Source organism: Cebus imitator, unplaced genomic scaffold (genome assembly GCF_001604975.1).
Source record: "Cebus imitator isolate Cc_AM_T3 unplaced genomic scaffold, Cebus_imitator-1.0 Scaffold71, whole genome shotgun sequence".
NCBI classification, from domain to species: Eukaryota; Metazoa; Chordata; class Mammalia; order Primates; family Cebidae; genus Cebus; species Cebus imitator.
The window spans coordinates 6,980,502-6,993,003 of NW_016107386.1; the positions used below are offsets into that span (position 1 = coordinate 6,980,502).

Here is a 12,502-nt window from a genome sequence, read left to right on the forward strand (position 1 = left end):
CTTTATATTTCTTAGAGTCAACTGCTAGGGAGAGATGTAGAATCAAGAAACTTTTGTATTATTTGTTAAATAATATAGAGCTCACAATTCCAAAATATATTCAAGTCTCTTTATGGTAATATGTATTAAACAGATATTTATGTGCAAAGAACTTTCTATGTTTTAAACATATTATTTCATCAATTCTCACAGTGAAGGAGAGGCATAATTGGGAGTAGACCTAATTATTCCCATTTTAAAGACGAGGAAACTTGTCGAGGTTAGTAATTGATTCTAAGACCACAAAAGTACTAAGTAGTTAAGGCAAGGAAAGTTGGTACCCAATTGTGAAGACAGAAAGTTGACTGGTACTATCTCACCAGTTCTGACAGTCTAGAATTCCAAATTATTATCACTGCTTCTTTTGCCTTTTCTATGGTTGGAGGGCAGGAAGTGAGGAGGTAGAATTTTCCTTAATTACAGAAGAAGCACGGAAGGGATTAGCATGGAGCTTAAAATACATGGCTGTCTACTAAGTTGTCAAAGTAAATTGTGTCCCCAGAGACATTTAAAAGCAATTTGATCACACATTTGCACATGGCTGCAGTGGGAGAAGCTGGTGGCTGGTCTACAAAAGTGGATTTTAATGGAGTTTTATGAGCAATATTTTTGAAATGTTTTGCATAGGAAATTACTTTGTAAATATCTTTGCTTCATTTTAGTTAATCTTGGCCATCTGGAACCTCACTCATCATTTGAACATTTCATTTAACTACTTTGTAAAAGTTTTCTAGTTAAGGAAGAATGGGAAATATCCAATGGAAGGCTGGAGAACGTTGCTGATTCATGTATTCCTGAGATGAGATAATCACTTTACCTATTGAACACTGTCCATCTAGCAAATGAATCAACAGCCTCTTCTCTTGACTTTGTTTTAATTCAGCTTTTTTAGTAAAGTATGCAACAATGTTGATTATGATGGACATTTTTCAGCTTAAAAAACTTTTGGTAATTCCTCCTAGCCTAACATTCAAAACCTCTAAGTCAATGGTTCTCAAAGCATGGGCTCCAATCCACTGGCAACAGCATTACCTGGAAGTATATCAGATATGCAAATTATTGGGCGCCACGCCGGACCTACCAGCAATCTGTGTTTCAACAAGTCTTCTAAGTGATTCAGATGGATGATATGATTTGAGAACCACTGCTCTGAGACGTGCTCCAGTCAGCCTTTTTAGGCTTATTTTTGTCTACTTCCCTGTGAACAACCTACAATTCCATTAACTTTACTCTTATTTTTATAATGATATATGGATATAGGAATATACATTTATGGGTATGTATTTCCTATAAATATGATTTCTCTCTTCAGGCCTTGGCCATGCTGTTTACAGCACCTAGATTATACTTTCTCCTCCACCATCCTGAGCCAGAGTGTAGCATTTGACTTAAAAAACACTGTTGAAGAAAACCTCCCCCCATCCCTCACTGGATACGCCTGTTCACATCTCCAAAATTTGGTGACATATTTTAATGGAATTTATTGTACTTAGTACTGATTGAGAGTTGATTATATTTTAAAAATCCAGTTTGTCAGTATCCACAATATATCTGGCATTGTACTAGCCATCATGGACACAATGCAGAATAAGGCAGACACTGCTACCCTCATGGAACTTATACATCAGTTGGGGGACACTTTTACTTTTTCCCACCTTCTGTCCTAGATGATTTTCTCCTTGAGGGGCACAGGTGTCCTATGCTTCTGGGTATCTCCTAGGCTATGTTAAGTTATGGTGAGCAGGGTGGAAGGCAAGGCAGTGGTTTTTGGTCTGTATACAATGCACCAGAACACAGTGCTGTCCTTGTGGTACCCCACTTTTAAGAGATAATGACACATGATAGCACATATAGAGGACAAAGAGTCCCTGCTATTGGTGAAAAGTTCCTCATCTAAACCAGGGGTCCTCAGTCCCGGAACTACAGGTATTGATCTACTTATGACCTATGCAACTTACGACCATTCGACTTTATGTCCACAATCACTAGCCGCGACTGCTCCGCGTCTGGCAGTGCAAACGTTGCCCAGCTGGGCGTACGACAGTGTGGACCAGCTTCCGGCAGCACTACCATCTCCACGTGCATATAGCCTACTCAACTTACGACCAAATCGTGTTACGACCGGTCTGTCGGAACCAATCGTGGTCATAAGTCGAGCACTAGCTGTATTGACATTATATACCAGTATTGTTATTGGGGGCTGCTCTATGCACTGCAGGATGTTGAGCAGCATTCCTGACTTCTACCCACTGGGTGACAGTAGCATCTACTTCCCAACTGTAATAGCAACAACAGTCTCTAGACATTGTTAAATGTCCCGTGGTGAGCAAATTCACCCCCAGTTGAGAGCAATAGGAAATTTTTTATGTGCAGAAAATAAGACTTCAGAGAAATGTAAAAGCTCTCTTCAGATGTCTGTAGAACAACTATGCAGAAAAAGAATTAGATAGAAATTTAATTTAAGCAGAGGAAAAAACTGGAGGTTATCGAAAACTCCCCTTTATAAAACCGTTAGATCCTGTGAGACCCAGTCAGCATCATGGGAACAACACAGGAAAGCCCCACCCCCATGATTCAACCACCTCCCACCAGGTTCCTCCCACAATATATGGGAATTGTAGGAGCCACAATCCAAGGTGAGATTTGCGTGGGGACACAGCCAAACCGTATCAGGGGACTTGGGGATTTCATGATTCTCAGCATCCTTCAAGTTCTGAGATTCAGTATTTGTGTGTTTTGATTGTTTCCAAAGTGGCTTTTCAATGAGACAGGCAGCTGAGTGAAGTAATAAGAGGTTTTTGTCCTGGCTCTTTAGTCAGGCTGCCTGGGCTAGATGCCAGGTCAGTCCTTACCACCTGTGAGACTGAGCAAATTTCTAACACTCCTGTGCTTCTCTTTCCTCATCTGTGAAATGGATACATTTATTGTTCCTGTCTCAAAAGTATTAGGTTGGTGCCATTAAAATTAATGGCAAAATCCATGATACTTTGGCACCAACCTAATAGTTGTGAGGATTAAATGAGATCAAACGGGCAGAGCCCTTGGTAAGTAAATAAGTAGTACCTATTATTATAAAATCAGCCAGTGCATTTTGCCTTACCTCCCTCCAAAGAACTTGCAAATTTAATTAGCTAATTCTGTCTGGTGGTGGTGTATGTGTGTCAGTTTTCTTTTTGTTATTAGCAGGGCATTACAATCCAAATATAGGAATTGAAAATCAACTGCATATATAAAAGTCAAGTTATCAGATTTCTGTCTAGTTTTATCGACAGACAAATATTAAAATTTTAAGGAAGCACCATTATTTAACACTAGAACTCAATTTTTATTAATCACTTTATTCAGTGATGTTGATTTTCACCTACCTAATTTAGATTCTTGAGTCCAGCCTTCAGAGGATGTTTACATTTTTCGATTTTTTGCTTGAAAGAAAAGATCAGAAAGACGTTGGAAGGATATGAGGTGACTTATTTAGGCTGGCTTTCGCAAGGGTGCTAGGCCTTGATATGAATCTTGAGCACATAAAGTTAAGTAGATGCTGGAGTTTGAGCTCCAAATAAGAACCTTATATTCTATACTTACAAATCAAATCATGTTTACCATAAGACAGAGGACAAGACTGAAGAAGATGTAGAGGACAAAATGCAAATAAAACATACACCTAGACATAATTCAATATTTCTCTTATTTGTATTCTTACCTCTCACTAACAATTTACCTAACCTAATTTAAATTGAAGTAAAATAAAATCCTTTTCCCCCTTTACTTATTGATAATTTAAAAAATAGATAAAGGATTTTTTCTAGGCTTGCCTAATCACCCCAGATCCTGCAATAGTAACTTTCTACACCTGTGTTTGGGTGTGTTTCGACGTATTCCACCTTAGCCCCCTACAGGATCGGCTCGCTGTTCAAGCGCTTTATTTCTTGCATGCACTTTCCAGGAAACTGACTGTATATGTAAAATGTGTAAGGGGGCCGGGTGTGGTGGCTCATGCCTATAATCACAGCACTTTGAGAGACTGAGGCTGGTGGATCACTTGAGGCCAAGAGTTTGAGACCAGCCTAGCCAACATAGTGAAACCTCATCCCTACTAAAAATACAAAAATTATCTAGGCGTGGTGATGCATTCCTGTAGTCCCAGCTACTCAGAAGGCTGAGGCAGGAAAATCAATTGAGCCTGGGAGGCGGAGGTTGCAGTGAGCTAAGATTACACAAGCACTACAGCCTGGGTGACAGCAAGATTCTGTTTCAAAAAAAAAAAGTGTAAGAGACTGGTAAAATGCGTACTACATTCATAGTATCCTCTTTTAAGTTGCGTTTTAAAAGGAAACCGGTTGCCACTATTTAATTCTATGTAGCAGCAGCTCCTAGAAATCTAGGGTAAAGCAAATTAAAGCATAGAACATTTGGACAGCAGAATGTAGGGCAATATTGTTCATGGTATGTTCATTATGTCAAGGGAAACTGGCAATATCCCAGGCCATGCTAGACTTAGAAATACAGTAAAGGCTTTTATAAAAATGTTATGAGCACCAATATAACCATACATTCTAAAGCCCTTTTTTGTAAATTCTTCTATTTTCCTAACATAACCCTCTAAACATCCACATCCATTTATGGAAATCAAAGAATCTTCTCAGGTAAGACATCCTGCTTTCTCAAATGTACTTTTTATCGTGCAAGATATTATTTATCTATTTAAAACATTTTAAACTTTATGGGTACATAATAGTTGTACATTCTTATGGGGTACGTGTGATATTTTGATATGAGCATACATTGCGTAGTGATCAAATCAGGGTAGTTGGGATATCCATCACCTCAAACATTTATCATTTCTTTGTGTTGGGAATATTCCAAATCTACTCCTTTAGCTATTCTGAAAGATACAATAAATTACTGTTAACTATAGTCACCCTGTTGTGCTGCACAAACATCTTATTTCCACTATTTAATTGTATTTTTGTATGCATTTGCTGACCCCTCTTCATATCCCCCCTACATGCTACCCCTCCCAGCCTTTGGTAACCATCATTCTAGGTTTTACCTCAATGAGATAAATTTTCTTAGCACCGTCACATAAGTGAGAACATGCAGTATTTATCCTTCTGTGCCTGGCTTATTCACTTAACATAATGTCCTCCAGTTCCATCCATGCTACTGAAAATGATAGGATTTTATTTTTTTATGGCAGAATAATATCCCATTGTGTGTATATACCACATTTTCTATATTTATCTATCCACCGATAGACTCTTAGTTTGGTTCCTACCTTGGTTGTGGTGAATAGTGCCCTGAAGGATACTTAATTTGGCCTTGTCTTTTGGAACTTTTGGATTTTTGTAACATTGGAGATCCAACCAAAATTTCTGAAATCTGCTCTTTATTTGGCAACATCTCAGCACCTGGTTATGAACCTTGACAATTATATTGAATACACAACAAAGATAGGGCAGAATTCATTCTTCATTTATCCCTCTATTGCCTTTTTGGGATAATAGAAGAAAGGATGTCAAAACTTGAGCTATGATCTGAAAGTATATTGAATAAAACAAAAAGATATTTTTACTTAGAAAAAAATACACTATGAAAGATATATCTGGCATTCAAGCCAGTTTTACTGTTCTGTGTGAGGCAGGATACTTTGCTTGCAAGTAACAGAGATTGCCTTTAACCAACTGTGTTGGTTTGCTAAAGCTGTCATAACAGATACCATAAACTGGATGGCTTAGAAAAGTACAAACTTATTGTCTCACAGTTCTAAAGACTGAAAGTTTGAAATAAAGGTGTCAATAGGGCCATGATTCATCTGGAACCTGTAGGGGAAGGACTATTTCTTGCCTCTTCCTGACCTTTGGTGGTTGCTGGTAACTTTAAGTGTTCCTTGGCTTATGGACACATCACTCCAATATTCCGTCTCCTCATGGCCACCTTTCCACTGTGCATATCAGTTTCTGTGTCAAAATTTTCCTTTTCATAAGGACATCAGTCACATTGGATTCAGGATCACCTTGAAGACCTTATTTTGCTTTGACTGCCTCTTTTACAATCCTATTTCTAAATAAGATCACATTCCAAGGTTACTGGGAGTTGGGACTTCAATGTATCTTTTGGGAGAGGGAGGACACAGTTCAACCCATGACACCAGCTTAAGCAAAAAGATAATTTATTGGAAAGATATGAAGTGATTTATTTAAAGAGAGAGCTAAGGAGTGAGGACTTGATGGGTAAGAGCATGCTGCAGAAGATCCAAGGAGCACGAATGAATCCCCAGCCCTGCCATGGGGCTGCTGCTGGGATAAAGCGCCCTCTGTCGACTTGCCCATTTTGCATCCCTCTGCAGGGCATTGAGTTCCAGGAGAAAGTCTGATCAGGTCACTCCTTGGCTAGAAAAGTCAGAATCCCATCATTTGTTTTCCCAATAACACCATAGCAACAACAAAGAGATAACTCTTGAAGGATTTGGAGTGCTATTAACAAGAGAAAGGAGGAAGGGTGTTAAATGGAAGGAGATTTGCCCCCCAACAGGAAATCAAGAAGGAAACAAAATTTGAAAAAAAGGGTATATTTCATCCACTTCAAATTCATCATTAATTCTATGTTAATAATAAACCTTTGATGATTATGAATATCACCATTCAGAAAAATTTGCCGCGCATAAAATTTGCCTTCCTTGAAAGCCAACAATATGGAGGGAATTCAGCTAATCATGATTCTTTCAATAACTGAGTTATCTTTAGTTTGACTTTGCAGCCATGTCAGAATTATAATTGAGACAATGGTTTTTCTGAGCAAGCCACTCTCCCATTCTCTGATCTGTTGTTTCTTGCACTCTGGCCCAGGTCAGGACGCTGCATCAAGCTTCTGGCTACAAGGAGCTCTTGGAACAATGCAGTCAGCTGCTTCTCAATGCCTTGTAGGAGAGGGGGGATTTCTCCTCTTCCTGCATTTGAGGCACCTGTTCCTCATACTCCAACACTGGGCCCTCCTCATTCCACCCTCTCTCTCAACCCATCCTACTACCGCCTCTTCAAAGAATGTAGCCATTGTTATGTTAGTTATGCTTTGAATTAAGAAAAGAAAAGAAGAGGTGGGAAAAATTAACAAAGTGAACTGCATAAAATGAGGGATGGATGGGGGTGGTTCATCATTAAATGATATAAAACCTTAGAGAATAGACTTAGTCTCCAGGCTCTTTTGCATTTATGTTTTTTACTCTCCCAAAGAGAAATAGATGATAGATCTACTGTAGCATTCTGCCTCTTGTGAAATTCCATGCCATGCCTGGGCATGGAAGAGGTGATTTCCAAGGCCATAATAATATGCAGGAATGGTCTAGGACAGGCCAGACTGTTAAATGGGCAGGTTGTACCTCTTTCTGGATGCAGGAAGAAAAGGGAAGAACATAGGCAGAACATGGAATCAAAAAAGTGTGAGCACTGAGTCCCATGAGAGAGGTTAGACTCTAATTAATGGAATTGGGGTGTCTCATCCAGTAGACAGGAAATGATGGAGCAGAAAATATTCAAAATTTTACATTCTTAATATCCCAGAAACAGTTAAGTGGTTTGTCCTAGGAGTGATGCATGTTAATTCTGTTCATGATTCATTGGTCAGGACCAGTCGCTTGGTCCTACCCAACCATAAGGAGGCCAGGAGGTATACGTGTTTGGAAGGTGGAAATTGGGTATCCTTAGCACACAGCAGTAATGACTCACACTTGTCAAAATGCAAGCTCCAGGTTGTTCACCAACAGGCTCTGATTCAGGATATCCTTGGGATCTGCATTTTAAAAAGGCTTCCTCAGGTGAGTTTGATACAGCATGGCAGGGATGGGGGGATGGAGGGGAATCTGTGAACTACAATTTAAAAAACAACACTGACTTAGAGCTCCACTTCCATGTAGGCAGGTGATCAAGGGGAAAAGGACAAATTCGAGATACAGTGGTTAGAGCTCAGATGTAGGGCTATGCCTGGGTCACCTCAAGTGGTAAACAAATAGGCTACAGGTGCCTGGACAATGAGACCCAGAGGGCTGAACAGAAGCTCCTCAATGCACAGGCATCAGGATAGTGTCGGAACAGTGCCTGAGACAGAAAATAAATTCTGGTGTGTGTGGAGCTCCTCCAGATATTGGAAGATGGAGAGGACTGTGGGGCTAACTGCAGGCAATGATTCTCAGATGTGATCCAAAGTATATATTAATATTTATGTTAACAGAAACTCACAGGCCAGCATACTATATTGTATCATATAATCATTTCTTCCTCTGTTCTTTTCTCCCTTCTCTCTTCCTTCTTTTCCCCTTCCTCTACTACTTGCTCTCCTCTTTCACCCTTTATTATTTCTTTTTTTCTTTTCTTATTTCTATTGTTTCCCCTCCAACTCTTCTCAATGTTTGTTCCTCTCTATCCCTTGCTCCACCCGCTTTTCCTCCCCTCTTCCCTCTCATACGTTCTTCTTTCTCTCCCTTCCTTTCCTCCTTGTCCATGCCTATGCTCTGCTGTCTATCCTCTCTCCAGGTATTACGCCATCTGCTGCCAGCCTTTGGTCTATAGGAACAAGATGACCCCTCTGCGCATCGCACTAATGCTGGGAGGCTGCTGGGTCATCCCAACGTTTATTTCTTTTCTCCCTATAATGCAAGGCTGGAATAACATTGGCATAATTGATTTGGTGAGTATACACACAGACCCCACTGGCTTACTGTCTGATCACCTTTACTTGGGATTCCTAAATGAATAAATAATATTAGATTGGGTATTCTAAGAATCTGATAGTGGTCTCAGTGATAGCTTAAAAAAAAAAAAAAAAAAAAAGCTAACACTTTTGAATGTTTATTGACAAAGATCCTCTCCTTAACCCAACTATAGTCAGACTTTTCTGAATCCTTATCCCAACTAGGTTTTGACTTTTGGACTTCTATGTCCGTTTTTGCATCGCCCAATTTTAGCAAAAAATCTTGCTAACTTGGCTTAGCCACAATCCCCTACCCTTGATATTTGATCGGGTTCTTCATCCTCCACCATCTCCCAGGTGATGTCTGATCACCTTGTCCTGTCTTCAGCAAGAGCACTGCTAGGTTTGTTTAGCCGTAATCCTCTCTTACTCCTGATGTTTCCTATTGGTAATTTTCCACTCACTGAGCCCCACTCACCATGCTGTTTGGCTATAAATTTCCGCTTTTCCTTGTTGTGTTTCAGTTCTCTCTTCTGCTGCAAAATCCCATCACAGTAGTCCCTATAACCTATCTTGATGGTCCTGAATAAAGTCTGCTTTACTGTTTTAACAAATGTCATGAATAATTTTTTTCTTCAACATAGTTGTATACCAAAGAGTATGCTAAATATTTTATATATGATCTTGAAAATCTCCCTGTGGGGAAAGTATAGTTCTTCCCCCATTTCTCAGATGAGAAAATCCAGGTTCACAAGCTTATGTAGGTTAAGGTTAAGTAACATGCCCAATGTCACACAGCTTGTAGAAAACTGGACAGGTATTCAAAGCTTAGACTCTGGGGTCTGCGACATGCCATTTGTCCCAAAAGGTCTTTATTCCATTTTATGTTGAGAATCTATAAGGCTGATGTATTAGTTCGTTTTCACACTGCTGATAAAGACGTACCCAGATTGGGTAATTTATAAAGAAAAAGAGGCTTAATGGACTCACAGTTCCACATGACTGGGGAGGCTTCACAATCATGGTGGAAGGTGAAAGTCGTGTCCTACATGGCAGCAGATAAGAGAGAATTAGAGCTAAGGAAAGGGGTTTTCCAATATAAAACCATCAGATCTCGTGACATGTATTCACTACCACAAGAACAGCATGGGGGAAACCACCCCCATAATTCAGTTATCTCCCACCAGGTCCTTCCCACAACACATGAGAATTATGGGAACTGCAATTCAAGATGAGATTTGAATGGCGGCACAGCCAAACCATGTCAGCCGACGTGGACCTGAGGAAAATATGTCATGTGCGTAGAGGCTGCCAGGGAATGAAGAGAGCCCCAGGCTAAACGTTTAGAGAACTAAGCCCTGAGCCCAGCTCTGAACTGTCTCACTTACTGAATGGCTGTGATCAGAGGATCTATTGGTCCTCAGTGGAGAAAAATGTCTACCAGGGATCTAGGAGAGCATGCAATATATGCTAGGCATTATTCCAATCCCTGTGTATTGATTCTCCAGATAAACATAACTAATGAATGTGTGTGTGTATGTGTGTGTGTGTAGAGAGAGAGAGAGAAAAAAAAAACATATTGTTAAGTAATTGGTTCATGTGGTTATGGACGTTTACCAGTATCAAGAACTACATTCAGCAAGCTAGAGCCCTAGAAAAGCCAATAGTGTAGCTCCTGTCCAAATGCAGGCACACCAGAGCCCCAGGAAAGCCAAATGTTTTAGTTTGAGTCCAAAGGCAGGAAAAAACTGATACCATAGCTGGAAGGCAGTAAGGTAGCAAGAGTTCCCTGCTATTCAAGCCTTCAATGGATTGCATGAGGTTCACGTGCATTGAGAAAGGCAGTCTACTGATTCAAATGTTAATTTCATCCAAAAATTTCCTCATAGACACACCCAGAATAATGCTTGACTAAATGTGTAGATACCCCATGGCCTGGTCAAGTTAACACATAAAATTAACTGTCTCACTCTGTCTAGGTACAAACTTTTAAGAGTCCTTCAGCTTTGACATACTAAACTTATAATGAAAATCAAAATCTACAGTCTGGATTCATTAGCAGGAATCTATATTCCATAAGGAAGTTGTCAGGCACTCACTTTAAAATTGGTCCCAGGATACATGGAGATGTGGGAAGGGGAGTGAAGAGGAGAGATTAAAAGCAATGGAACCCTCAAGAGAGGGAGCTGCCCTTTCCTCTTTCCACCTCATACTTAGCTCTTAGTCCTGCCTTGTTCCTTTTCAAGGATAAGACTGTAAACCAAGCCCTGAGCCAGGATTTGCATGCGGTATGTCAGAACAAGCATTCCTTGGGATTATGAAAGAAATGCTGGAGGCAAGAGAGTGAAATCGAAGGGTGACTGCATGGATATTTTTTGAATCCTATCCATTTATTTTAAACTGTCAGTTTTATAATTCTTGGAGGAAATGAAATCCAAATTTTCAACAATTATTATTCCTCCAAGAATAATAATGGCCAGTAAATGTTGAACACTTAGTATGTATGTGTGAAGCCCCCTGTTAATCATTATTCCTGTGAATCTCACTTAGGCCTTACAACAACATTATGAAGTAGATCCTAGTATACTCCTCATTTTATACATCATCAAACCTTGGATCAGGGAGATTATTCACTAAAGTCATTGGCAGGAAATAGTAGGGACTGTATCTGAGCCCAGGCTTTGGATTCCAGAGTCTATGCTCTTAGTTTTTATGCTAAACTTATTCCCTAATGGAGAATATCTTTGGAAGCATATGCTTCTGTGCATTGGGAACTTTTAATAAAGGATCAGTACTTTTACCTCCTGGCATAGAATTTCTAAAGGAAATAACCCAGAAAGTTTGTATTCATTTAGAGTAAGCCAAAGGCATTGCCTATTTAATTTTAATCATGGTTTAAAATGGACCCCAATTCACCTAAATGGGAAATGGAGCATCTGTTTACTGTTAACATTCCTAATATTCATATTTGTCCACTAATTTGCACACCAAACCTGCCTAGAGAGATACTAGCACAACCCACGTGGTCACAATATACATATGGCTGATTCTTGTTGTTGGCGGCAATTAAATTTTATAAAGTCACCGCAAACGCTGAACTGGCAAATACCAAATCTTTGCTTTCAGGAGAAAATACAGGATTAGGTTCCTGTGAGTCTCTGGTCATAACGTTTTCATCAGCCAATCAATGTATAACCTTATTTTATTTGTGTTTCCTTTTAAAAACTCCTATTTAATTTATACTGTTGACTCATTAGCATTGCACTCATGGATAGACAAGGCACTGTAACTCATGCCTGAATGAAGCTTGTCTAAAACACGTATTATCTCTGTAAAGCACATCACAGGTTTTTTGTAATCATGAACACAAGATAGCATTTCAGCACTACACTTAGGGTCCATTTTAAACCATGGAATCACCATCAAAAAGCACAAAAAGGCAAAATATGTGCCCGCAAATAACAAAAGGGACACCTGTTGAAGTGAAACAAGATGGTAGAGCATCGCCTTGTTTGACTTCAGCTGGAAACACACCTGTCAGGAAACAAATTTTCCACTGCTTTGTGCACATGCATGTCTGCAAATGACCACAAAGGCACTGTGAAAGCACCTCAAGTATTGATTTGAGGGATTTGGGGGGTTGCAAATAAATTTTAGTGAGTAGATGAATTCACAGAGATGGAATCCATGCATAATGATGACCAACTGTATACTCACATGCATAAAGCTGCACATACATACAAGTACAGATGCCCAAGGCAGGAAGCAACTCCAGGGACTT

At 39.7% G+C, this 12,502-nt stretch overlaps 1 protein-coding gene across 2 annotated transcripts in view; it reads left to right on the forward strand.

Annotated features, from left to right (window-relative positions):
• The window catches only part of HTR4 (5-hydroxytryptamine receptor 4), a 205,041-nt gene that overhangs the window by 121,230 nt on the left and 71,309 nt on the right, over window positions 1-12,502 (forward strand). For both annotated transcript variants that reach the window (XM_017531352.2, XM_017531351.2), the window contains exon 5: window positions 8,565-8,718. In XM_017531352.2, the coding sequence (XP_017386841.1) occupies window positions 8,565-8,718 (154 nt within the window). The remainder of the gene's footprint in view (window positions 1-8,564; window positions 8,719-12,502) is intronic.